Source organism: Grus americana, chromosome 2 (genome assembly GCF_028858705.1).
Source record: "Grus americana isolate bGruAme1 chromosome 2, bGruAme1.mat, whole genome shotgun sequence".
Taxonomy (NCBI): Eukaryota; Metazoa; Chordata; class Aves; order Gruiformes; family Gruidae; genus Grus; species Grus americana.
In genome coordinates, this window is record NC_072853.1 from 159210526 (window position 1) to 159223919 (window position 13394).

Genomic DNA, 13394 nt, shown 5'->3' on the forward strand with positions numbered 1-13394 from the left:
GAAAATAAACCTGCTGTGGGAAAGAGATGAAAAAACTATGAAATAATATTCACCTATAAAGGGCATTCTAACAAAATAATTTCTTAAAGACAGCTAACTGCAGAGTCATCTCTAAAATCCTCCCTGCCTTGCCTCTTAATAATCAGAACAGTGAAAAAGAGCTAAACTCAGTAGCTGTTCCTCTGTGGATGGTTGTGAATGACAACAGCATTACAGTAAGTGAGGTACATTTGACAACTCCCATCAACACGGTCACATGACTGCTGACAACTACAGCCGCTGTTCCACCACCTCTTCCTGCCTACAGCCAGAGGCACCCACAGTATGATATCATCTAACACTAACTTCAAAGATCACACTTAGCTCATTCCTACTACCCATCTCCCTTGCCTTGCTTCTGTGATGGTCATGCTATCTTCTTTCTTCACCTGCCAGACAGCAGGTATCAAGTCTACCTATTAAGGCAGGCAGGCAGACATTTTAGGGGCAATGAAACATCAGCATCTTGATTCCTTCAACCCTAACTCAAAAAGAGCAAAAAGCCATTTACTGACTCGAATTCCAGACACTTTCTATGATGAAGTCTTCCTTCTTCAGGAGCTTGACCTCTGAAGTGCACAACAGGGAATACACTGTTTGGTACAACCTTTAGCATACTACTAGCAGTCCCTTTCCCGTCCACTCCTTCCTCCAACAGAAGTTATTGGTAAAAACGACCAACTGCGATCTCTGAGACGCAAGCTGCAGCACTACAAAAAGCTCGGTTTTAGAAGTTTTCTTCACCAAATGCATGAGGCACATCACAAAGAAACAAGAAAGCAAAGACACAGTATGTGACAGCAAAACGTAATGTGACATCATGGATGCTGACTCAAAGAGTAAAACAGAAGGGGGAAGAGGTGAAAACAAGGAAGCAGATGGAGGAGGGTATACAGAAAGGAAAGCTTGTGACTACCATCAAAGAAATGTTAATATTTGAAATGTTAACTTACACATCAGGATAAAACTGGTATGTACCCTACTATTCATCACAGCAAAGTTCAAAGTCACACCACTGCTGTAACAGACCAGTTGATGAGAACAGCCGCATCTCACAGTGTAACAATGTCAATGTCAGTCCTTCAAAAACTCCAATTAAATACATAATGAAATAAAATGTGAATTAAAACTGCTTTCTTGCCCTCATTTTGCTGAAATACACTATTTTGTTGCAAAAGTACGTTTACACAACTCCTAGCCTTTACATATCCTAGACAAGGACTGAAAAACATCAATGTACCAATTACATTTCTTTTTGCCCTGCATTTTAATACTCTGCATTGAGAGTGAGTCACTTGGCTCAAAATTGAGTTTCAGGGGGGAAAAAAAAAATTTTTTTTTTTTTTTCAAATACTCCTAGTATATGTTGACTCTTTTCAAATCTGAAATTGAACACTCCTGGACAGTCATATTAATCACGCCATCTTAGCTCCACGCAAGTAAATTTAAAACCAAAGTATGCTAGATGCAAAGCGAAACTGAGTAATTATTTTCAAGTACTGTCTAAACAGTGTGCACATTTAAAAAAATACGTTGATACAAAACAATTAAATATTATTAATAAATGTTTGAAATTTATTTATATAGCACAGGGGTTTATTTTCTTTCTTTAGTTGAGAATACTATTCTGTTTAACATCACAACAGATCATGCAAAGTACAAGGCATAACTTTTAGGAAATTTTCATGGAAAAACAAATAAGCACTTGATCTTTTAACCTTTGGGCACAATTATAAAATCTTGTATGGTTTACATCTACAAAACCCAGGAACTTGTATCTTTTTACTTTCCTTAAAAAGAGAAACATGACTTTTCAGCTGAATTTAGCTTGAACCACGTAAACATCAATAATAACTCCCAAATCAAATGAAGTGACCTAAGCAATTTACATAGTAAAATTCTTTTCAACAGAAGTATTTAATAAGTCCAACAAATAAAAGGAAGATTTTGTGGCATTGATTTGTAGAGAACAAAGGTGGACACTGGGAAACATCCCCCTCCAAAGTGGTTCTCAACAATGTTTCTAGTTCCTGACATTATTTTAGACAAGATGAAAGGCCAATTGGCTTTTCTGAATATTAAAAGAAATTAGCATTTTAAAAGACTCACAAAGTCTTGAACTGAACCTCAACAATTTAAATTCCACTGGACACACAGCTCAGCCAGCCTGAGTAAAACAAAATCAGCAGCTTGAAAAATTCTGCTTTAAAACAGTTTGCAACTCTTCATATCTTTTATTATTTACATCATGATTAAGTTCATACAAGGAGAAGACCATCTTCCAGTAGAAAGTATTTTCAAGTACTTAAAATATGCCCAGGAAGTGGCATTTGACCAGTGAAAGCCTGGCCTCACTGACATCAATGTCACATGCTTGCTAGAAAACATCTTGGCATTTTCGCCCAAATTTTGCTGTATGATGTATGGATTATTTGGAAACACCTTTATCACAGTAGCTACACAAAGCCACACAGTGGAACCAGGACTTGACTGGAGGCTCTAGAGGCCAAACGAAATGCAAACAAGTTGCTCTTAAATTTACTCTCAGTTTGCCTGGATTATGATTTTTAAGATGTACCTTGTACACATCATTGCAGTTGAGTGACTTTTCATTTTCTCAGAAACAAGCAGGGGGGGGAAAAAAAATCTATAAAAGCAGAAATTTTTGTTTTGAATTTGAGAAAACAGCACATAACTGAAAATAACAGTGTAATCATCACTGTCAGCTAACTACAACTCCATCATTTGTAGCTTCCTTTCAAATGAGGAGAATTTTAAATGTCACCAAGAAGGAAAAAATCCACAATAATCTAGTATGCATTAATTATATAGCTTCCTACTGATAGACAGTCATTATTTTACAACATGATGGTCTCATCATATTTCCATGCCACAGATCTGAAATTCAAAGAGTATTTCAAGACTTAGACTTTGACATTTCGATGTTTTGGACAAAGCACAGTTCTGACTCAGAATGAGGTACGTACTTGCATAAGGATCTACGTCATGCGCCTTATGGGACAAAGGTTTTATAGAGCAAAGCAGTGCAATTCTTTCCCACCATTCAAAAATACATTGTAAATTTGTAATCTAGAAATCCTGTACTATAGGATCTCAATCAATCGAGAAGAGAGAAACAAAAGTATTTTTTAAATCTATGCCATCATTGCTTAAATCCTAAAGACATCTATCACCGTAAGCAATCCCAACCCTCTCATACGCTGGCAATCTTACAGCCTACTGGTTTTAAATCATTAATTTTTATTCCATGAGAAGTTACTTCCTGTGTAGAATACAGACGACAAAGAACAAACAAGGTGCTTCTAGAGTTCTACCTCCGCACTTCGGCTGAGAGCTGGGGGCAAAAAAATACAGGAATCTAATGCTTAGTATTATGATATTAATTTAAGAAAGCGTATCAGTAACTACTGAAATAAAATATAAACAAACTTTGTAAATCAAAGATCTTTGAATATTAAAAATGTCCATATTAAAAGAAATTAAAGAAACTTTTTAAAATACAGATGGAGTCATCACTAATTGTTCATTAGTGTTAACAATTAGTAATTTTCCATGTCTTCCACAAAAACAAAAACAAAACCAAATTCAATTAAGCTGGTTTCACTTTCACCACAATGCTAACTCATCTGTATTACAAATTCCTGAAAAGGAAGAGTTTTTTTTTTTTAAAAAATCATCTCATTTTGTATTATAACTTAAAAACACTCTATTTTAAATAGTCTTGGGATTTATAAAAGCATGGTTTATCTAACTCAAGTGATACTGTAAATTTGACCTAATATTCTCTTAACCTTTTTTCCTGTTGAAGGCTTACAAGATGTCATTAATACATATTATAACCGAAATAAGTAATTTGGAGCTACAAAGCTCCTTGTACACCTCAGTACAGGCATGGATGTACTAAAGGACTGGTAACTCATGTTTTTCTTAACACTGGTAAAATTAATAATGGAACACTGGGCCTGACCTTACCAAATCAAGCTGACATAGTTGAACTGATTCTGCACTACGCCACCAAGAGCCCAACTTTATGATAAAATTAGTGAAACCTGCCAGCTGCTACCAGAAGGCATGGTGACACTCCACCCTGAAGAATTATGTTCACTATACGGGACACAAAGGACGAGGTGGGAACCACCCAGGTGAAGGACCATCTGTTTCAGTCCACTGCACAGTTAGATTGGGCTAACTCAATTTGAACTGCACCCCAAACCAACTCTTCATGTACACCTCTTTTTCCCTGTCTGACACACCACAGAAATTCTGCAGCCACAGCCTTTTAGGCAACAACTGCTGTCCTGTACAAAAAGTCTGTGAGTAATTCAAGATGTTCCTGTATTGAACTCCAATAACTGTATTCATTTTTGGAGGCTATTTTACTTGAGAAGTAAAAAAAAATACATTTTGCCAGTAATAATTAAAACTAAAATGGAAAATAACTTTTGAAGAACCTCATAGAGCAAGGAATCATGTTTCATAAAGTGACAATAAGCACACCCAAAAAATAAATTAAAAAAACCTCCCACAAAAATAAACTTAGTGCATTGTAAATAAAACACAGTATCTATACCCTCAAAGAAATACAACTAATCCAAATAATCCAAACGAATCACCAGATTTTTGAAAGTAGATACGGAGGGAAAAGTCCCAACACTGACAATACCACCTATACTTTTACATTATCTACAATGCAATATTAAAATGTTACAATAATGTTCTGAAAGGATTGGTCAAAAGGATAGTCATTTTGAGAACATTAACTTTGTGACCTATGATTTTAACAAAAATAAGTGGTATTTAAAGAATACTTTTTTGGCAAAAGGTTTGGTTGGACTGAAGTGCCTCTCTACAGCATCCGCAATTCAGACCATCGTAACACACATGAACATAAGATGCAGATAGTATAAAACAAACCCTGAAAGTCTCCACTTTTATCATTCAAAAATGCCGTAAAAGTTAGTGGTGAGAAAGCACACTAGATTCGGTACCTTCCTAACTGCCACAAGTCCCCCGGTGATATTTCTATCACTGTGCCTACACTGCCAGGACCGCTTACGAGGCCTAAGGAAACCCTACAGACAGACACTGCAATGTCAGACAGGGTGTCAACACATGACTGATGACCAGCCTGGTTACATTTTGCAGCTGAAGTTATATTAGCAGAACAACTTTTTGAATACTCAGGTTTGCTGATGGTTTATTTTGGTGTAGTTGTATCCACATCAGGAAGATGACGCTAACGTCTTTAGCACTGACTATCTCCTCAAACCAGAGTCCCTGCTTTCATACTGGGAGGGTTTTGCTAATGCAGCTGTACAGGTGCAACATTTGGGAAACTGCCCCAAATTGGGTACAGAGTTACTCTTAGCATTAAGCAGCCTGCATTACAGATTCTACCAGTATTTCTGAGTCATGCTTTATTCCACCAAAGGAATCAAAACAGGCAGTACTAAGCATCCAGTTAACTAATAGAGCATTGCAGAGGTGCAGGGATAGAACTACACTGTATCTTTCTAAAATTATACACATTGGGGAGGGCGAGGGGGTTTGTCAAAGAACAGTTCCCCACCCCCCCATGCACAAAAAGCTGAAAGGAAATATTTTACAATTCAGTCTTCTGTAAAACTGAAGCCTATAGGTATGAGAAACATGATCACAAGGAGCCTGTGATGTGAGATAACGAGAAGCTCGTGGAAACCACATGAGCCACCTCTGCTGTAATATGTTTACATAAAAGTTCAGGCAAACTGCATTTTTAGAAGTAATTCTTAGTACTGCTTAAATAAATTCTTTCATTAGTACTGTACATAGTTTCTGAAAATAAACAGCTATTTCAAGGGCATTCTACAATGCCCATGTAACTATGACATCCAAAGCTGTGACTGATTTGCACTGATGCAGCACACGCACTTCAGTATACCAATGTAAAATAAGAAAATCTGTGGACCAGTCAGTATCAATCTGATCAGGAAATACTGCCTCTGTATTGGACACAGTGAAGGTTATGCATCAATTTCAGTTTCCACTTCCTTTACCTTTTAATATTTGCCCTTGGAAATTTATACCTGTATAACATTAATAATAAATTTGTCTCATATAATTCAAATAGATAGAATTCTGCTGAACTTTCATGAAGAAATCAGTAGGTATAGATATTATGACAGTTGTTTACCTCTGTAGAAGGAAACATGTTCTGCAAGTAACACTATTAGCAAGTCAGTGTTAAAAGTTGCACAGTACCTAAAGTGTACAACTAAGGACCAGGGTATGTTCTGCCAATTCCTAATTCAACTGGAATATATTTATTGTATTTTTGACTCCTGTAATGCCACTGTATGTAGTCGAACAAACAGAAACATCTTAAGATAAACAGAACGTGATTCAGATGAAAAGCTGCACAATTTAAATACAGTTCTGTTACACTCTCTTTAATAAATTATGTAAGACTTCACACCAAAATGCAAACTTCACTGCGATTTTAATAACACATAGTGCAGTATTTTAGCTCTAGTTTCCTAACTGTACTGCCAAACCTTAAAAGTTTCAGAGAACCAAACTTGTTTACAGTGCACAATAGCAAAAACTTAAGACTTAGTTTTACCCCATTAAGATTCAAAAATACTAATTAGCTTCACACACAATTATGTCCAATGACGATATGGGGAATCAATATTTTAGCAGTGAATCCTTACAAATCAGGCCACTTCTAAAAATACTTTGTCCTTTCTCTTGTTCTTCGGTATTTCTGTGCCCTTCAGTGCTTGACTAAACATTTGACTACCCTGTCCAATCAGCAAGACCTAAATAAACCATTTCGCTTCTTTTCCATCAATAAATACAAGGATATTCAATCGTCTGGTACAGCAGACAATTAACTGCTAGTCACCCTGCACACGACAAATTGACTGAACCTAAACTTGACAGAGAAAAGCTAAACCTGTGACCCGGCAACCCTCCCTCACGTGGATGAAGCCTCCCCCAGCAATTTGCATTGATCTCGGGTTGTGTAAGGCTCTTCTCCCCCATCTCTCCAGGGAGGGGGGACCAGGCAAGGCTTTTCCTTTGGAGAGAAACGACAAGAGGTCTCCGAGTCCTTCCCTCCTTCACCCCGGGAGCCCTAGAGACGAACAGCTCAGGAGGTGCTACCAGCCACAACAAGCCGGATTGTTTTCAGGGTAGATGAGCTAAGAAGACATTTCCTTGCTTCCCACAATTCTTACTACACTACAAGCCTGGGAGGGTGTGTGTGGCCTGATTTTTTTTTTTTAAAAAAAACACCAAAAAACCACAGAGCCAGCGAGATCAGAGACAAACACATCATCAGGAGGGGAGGATTTTTTTCCCCTCTATTAAACCTTAGTCATAGCTGCACCCATTTTTGAAGGCCCAACGGTAAAAATAACGATAAGGCGGCAAGGCAGGCAGAGGACGAGGGAAACCGAGACACAAACGCGGAGACAGGCGGCATTTCTTACCTTCCTACTCGCTCCTCCGAGGGACACCTTGGGCCTTGTTTTGAAATCCCCTTCAAAGCTAAACATGTTTACAGCTTATCCCATCTAGAGTGGGGTCCGGCCCCCCCGAGCTCACCCCGCTAAGGGGGCGCCGGCCGGTCGGCAGAGGCGAGCGGAGGGGCCGCCGCCGGCCCCGGGGAGGCACAAACCCCAAGGGCTGGCACCCCGCGGCCCGCCCGCCGCCGGGGAGCTCCGCGCCGCCCCCGCCGCCCGCCCCCCCCCCGGGGCTGCTTCCCTCACAGCGGCCCGGCTTTCCCCCCCCTCCCCTCCCCGCCTTCCCCGCCTCGCGGCCTTCGCTTCCCCGATCGCCCCCTCTCTGACCGGCGGCGACGGCTGAGTGTAGTGGGAGGGAGGAGGAGGAGGAGGGAGGGAGGGAGCGGAGGAGGGGGCTGGCGGGGCTGCTTCACTTGCACTGAGGGAGCAGCCGGCTGTGCGAAGAAGATGGCCGCCGCCCGCAGCCTCCCCAGCGCGCTCCCGAACGACCGGGCGCGGCGGCGCGCGCGTCGCCCGCAGTCGCCGGGGCCGCGCCACCCGTGCGCGCCGCCCCTCGGCCTCCGCGGGGGCGCGCCTCGGGTCACGGCGGCCCCAGCGCAGGGACGGTGGGTCGCGGCCGCCTCTCCTCGGCTGCCATCGCCGCCAGGCCCCGCCGCCTGTCAGACCCGCCGAGCCCTGACCGCCGCCCGGGCCTGCCTCCGCATTTCCCGGGCCTAACGACCGGCTTGTCCCCCCGCTCGGTGCAGCCAGCTGTCTCACAGCCCTGACCGGTGTCCGGTTTGTCCCAGCTACGTTTTTTTATCGTAAAACTTCTTTCCCATTTCGAGTATGAGCTTCACGTGGGTGTACTGGCGCATTTGGAGCTGGAGCCGTTGTACTGCCTCCGGCCCAGCCAGGCCGCACCGAGGATGGGGCCTGAGCTGAGGGTCCCGCTTGGCCTGGGCACAGGGCTGCCGGTGCGCTGTGGTATCCTTTTTGTAGGATAAGTATATGATAGACGTTACCTCATTGCAAAGACTTCATGATCAGTCCGGAGACCAGACACTGAACACGCAAGTACAGGCTTCTTTGCTTACACAGGTGTGAAAATCCACGTAAGAGAGTTCCTGGTGCGAGTGGGGTCTGCATGGGATCAGGGCCTCAATGAAGAATAGAAAGAGAAAAGGGCTGTAATACAAAACCAGCAGACCTGAATGGTCAAACTACACCTGCTCCTTTATTTTATATTTCTTAGCCTGTTCTCCTGCTGTGATTGCATCCTTCCAGCTACAGAAGTGATACGGATGACAGCAATCACAAAAAGCAGTCATTCAGTCTGCAGCTGTGAGGTGGTAGATAAATATAGGTGGCCAAATCCAGCTTTCATTTCCTTCAGTGGAAATTCGATTGAGCCCTAACTTGTGAATTCTCACATTGGCGTATCACAACAAACAAAGGGCAAGGATCCATGTCAGGAGACGATGTATGCGCTTTGCAGCTGGAGGCCACAATACCATTTAACTGTTGCCAAGCTGACTGACAAATGAAATATCTGTCGAGATTTCTTTGGATTTGGATGATTCAGAAAAGTCTAAATTTTAAAAGGTCAGACTTTTCCGACTTTTCTTAAGGGAACAAGTGCTTGGCAAGAGTGAACATTAGCCCTGCATTTCCTGACATAACATAGTTTCAGTACAAGCAAGCCTGGCCTCCTATAAATACTGTTTACGAATGCAGTTGAGGTTTAGGGCATTGTGAAATACCACGTCAAATGTTCGTTCATGGTTTCAACACGTTGCATTGCTGATGTAATACCACACCACTCTGTTTGGGAGTGACAGCAAGTTTTTTTTTCCAAGCGTGACAGCATTCTTTTCAAGTGGACTTAAGCCTTGATAAACTTTGTAAATCTCATGCAGAAAAGGGCTAGTCTAAGTGTCCCTAGCAGTTAATTTTTTTATTTTCATTGGTGCAGACGTGAGCTATTAGGTCATGAGTTTGTGCCAAATTTTTAATAGTAGTAAAGCCAACTTAGGAATCCAATCCCTCCTCATGTAAGAAGCCAAACAGATGTGAATCTGCAGAGAGAGAGGTTTTATGGAGTAGGTTTGGACTGATACACGTTTGATAGGTTCCAGCTCCAACATCAGAAGGACACAAGATCCTCTGCTGACCCTGGCTGTTACCTTCTGAAGAAGTAGTTGGTAAATGACCTTTGAGAAGTTTTAATGATTTGCATGTGCCCCTAGAGGCCACTCCAGGTGTAATTTTATTAAATCAAAACTTGTATAACAGAATAAACTGAGTGCTTGTATCTTGAATATGATAAGTTTACAGAAGGGTAAAAGAAGCTGTAAATGTGTTTTATATTTATTTTTTAGGACAAAATATACATTTATATCACAGTGGAGAAAATATACAAAAGTCAGAAAATACAGTGTCACTTAGTCAAAAAGTCAGAGCGGAGGCTGGTTTAATATTCTCAGGGAGCAGCAAGAGCAAGGCTGCTCCATGAAGGAAGATGAGTGTGTGCCAAGCATGACCCAGCACAGGCCATGCCCTCCACAGTCAGGGCGTAATCCCACAGGATCCAAACACCGTGGGCAGAGCCTGGCTATGGTTACACCAACAGCCCCAGGCAGCACGAGGGGATGAGTCCGGAGGGTCCAGCCAGGAGCAGAGGACAGTGCTATGACGTAGGTTCAAGGTCCATCCAGGAGGCAGGGCTGGGGACAGGTATGCCTGAGCTTAGATGGATGGATGAGCAGTGGGGTGAGTGAGTGGGGTTCCAGCTGAAGCTGTTCAGGGCAATTAAGTCCTGTCAGTGCATTCAGAGCCCCGACAAACATCTACTCAAGGATCTAGGAATATTGCTATTGTATATATGCTGTGTTAACACCCACCTGCCATACACAGTTTCCCATCTTTCTCATGTCCTTCTTATTGCATGTTCCATGAGATTTTTTGCTTTCTCTTAATCATGGCTCTCTGCCTTTTGATTGTTCCTTCTTCCCTCTGCAGGCATATGTACACATTGTTTCCAGGTACAGCTGGACTGCAGAAGTCCAATTGTTCATCAGACTGCAGTCTGTTAAAAAGATGTCATTACTCAACATTTTCTTCACTCCCCACAATCAATATCAATCTTTTCTACTTTGTATTTGAAATCAGGTATGTAGGGCCTGTATATGTGTATGTACACATCTGTATATGTGAGAATCACCAATGACGTATTCCATTTCCAAGAAAAGTAATTTATTTTCAGAATTTTTGTTAATAAACAAAGGTGGCTGTGAGCATGAATGTCCTGGGGAATTAAAACCGAAGAATCCTAGAAATACAGGTGTAGGACTGACCTCTAGTCCCTCCCCGTGCTCTAAGAAAAGAATCAATAGTACATATAAATTATGTCTAAATACATATATCTCTAAGTATATGTTGCTCTTAAGCACCTTTCACACATCAGTACTGAATATAGTTTAGGTAAACCACTGCAAACTGGGAAGTTCAACAATGTGCCTAGCTGTTCACAACAGAAAGTCGTGGATTTTCTCCTAGCATCCAATTTATATTTCCATCCTTCTGTTGTGCAAGTAAAATCTATATCATAACTTACATGTATAGTGAACCAGTCTCAACGTGTTTTACGTCGCCTCTGAGATGTCTGGTAAGTTTGATAGTCTGTATTGCTTTTTCCTTCCAAATGTCGAACAGAGAGGGAGACATTGGAGGAGACTGTGCCTGAGCAGAAGTACACTTAAGTTCTATGCATAGAATGGGGATAAGTTTTCAGAGGTTGTGCAAATACCTTCTTTTTCTTGTAAATTCACGCCATAGAAATTAAAACAGCAACACAAAGATAGTCACATTTGTCAAAAATATGGGCAAATTGTGATTCAATCCACATTATAGAGAAACTTATTTATAGATTCTCTCCTGGGCCTGCCTCTTGGTACCAAAGGACAGGAAGTATTTGTGGTTCATATTTGAATATGGTAAGATGGTGCTCCCTGACCTTGTTTTTCCTTTTTCACTATGAGTGACTCAGAGCAAAACCATCTTCTACATATTGCTTATTGACACCTTGGTACTGAGCAGAAGAAAACCAGGAATGCAGATTTGTTGGGGAGCAATAATGAAAAGAGAAAATATTTCCCTCCCAACAGTGATGAAGATCTTGAGTTCATGTTGTGCTATGTGGTAAGGATAACATTACTGTGGTGACTTAAGAAGTTTTAAAATTATGGAGCTACTGCTACCTTACTGTAAGTAGACTGTCACACTGCCTCTGTCAGGGACAGATTTTATATTTTTTGTAAACACTCTTTCTACATATTAAAAAGATCAATGGTATTTAAAAAGAAAATAAATATTATACACACTGGTTTTACCCTTTGAATGAGCACCATTTTACATCTACAATCTTTTCTATTGTCAAACTAATCCCCAAACAATTTAACTTCTGATGCATTGTCCTTCTGGTCCCACTCTGTGCATATATTCCTTATTTAGACAGGGTAAGCAATCAAGAGTATGTTTGGCAATTGCTCAGTATTGTAGGGTATGGTGGCCAAATTGTCACCATCTAACCATTACTTTCCATTCCCTGAGCAATTATAATAAAGTGTCCTAAACTTTTATGCTGACTTGCTGAACTCAGGCAAAAATCTAAGATACGCTGACAGCGCCTCATTATGTGCTACATTACTTCCCAAGATGCAGAAACATTTTTTACAAGAGTGCATAATAAATGAACAGTAAATAAGTTAGAAATACTTTAATTTACAGGAGATGAGGCTTGAGATTAGTCCAAATGCTGTGATAGGCCAATATCTGATTTCTAGTAACGCTTTAGTAAGGTTTGCTGTCATAGGGACGGATGGTAGGAGGCAGTTTATTTTTTTAAATTTATTTACTCTGAGTAAAACACTGAAAATTAAATCTGTTCTATCAGAGAAGATACTGGCAAGACTGTAATGTAAAAAGCACTTCACTTAAGAACTTCCTTTAGTTAAACCAGAGTGCCAACAGACACTGCCAAGGAATGAAGACATTTTATTTAAAATTACACTGGCAAGAGACCATCAAATTATCCTTAACATTTTCATTAAATTGAGATACAGATATAGTTAGGGTAGTAAATCTTTTCAATACAAGGAGTTTATTCCTGAGCCAAGGCCAGATTCAGCAGTAATTGTAGGAACTATTAAGACCTAAAGCCTCATCTACATTACCAAAACAACTGTTCAAGGCTTTAGCCCACTTTTGAAAAATGGACAGGATCCATCCTGTACTACAGAGCTGATCAAATCAGCAAACTACAGTGGTGCATTTGGATCTGGGGGTCTGTCTGGGGTGATCATTCCATGATCTGTTGGCTTGGTTCAATGAGATTTTTGGGGGGTTCCATTAGAAATCTGTGAATATCTATAGGATGTCTGCAGTCAGTGCTCTCAAGGCTGTAAAACAGTCAGACAAGTGGTACGTTTCATAATACTGACACCTTGCTCCTCTATAGGAGTGTCAAGCTGAAGAGACTAAGGAACCTTATATCCCTAGTTTCTAAGATGAAAAAGTTATCACCCTGTGGGCTCAGGTCCCTTATAAGATCGACATAGCAAAATTTCCCCCCCAGAGATTCCTCCATTTAATTCACAGCTTCTGATTGAACAAGATCATTTATTTATTTTAGGCATCCAGTCTTCTGAGCAGTGTGGGGGTAAGGGCTTATTACAGTTTTATAGCTATAATTATGAGACAATATTATGTTACTTGGCAAGTGTTAGTTAACTGTAATTCCTAGTTTGTTTTCTGGGGTTAAAAATTCTAAACATATTTAATTCCAAT

General features: G+C 40.8%; 1 protein-coding gene across 2 annotated transcripts in view; it reads right to left on the reverse strand.

Annotated features, from left to right (window-relative positions):
- The window catches only part of UBE3C (ubiquitin protein ligase E3C), a 79611-nt gene extending 71788 nt beyond the window's left edge, over positions 1 to 7823 (reverse strand). Inside the window, exon 1 of one of the 2 annotated variants that reach the window (XM_054814311.1) lies at positions 7536 to 7821. In XM_054814311.1, the coding sequence (XP_054670286.1) occupies positions 7536 to 7601 (66 nt within the window). In that variant the 5' untranslated portion in view covers positions 7602 to 7821. Of the gene's footprint in view, positions 1 to 7535 lie in introns of both variants that reach the window. The other variant, XM_054814312.1, reaches the window with a different exon arrangement.
- Positions 7824 to 13394: the final 5571 nt, after the last annotated feature.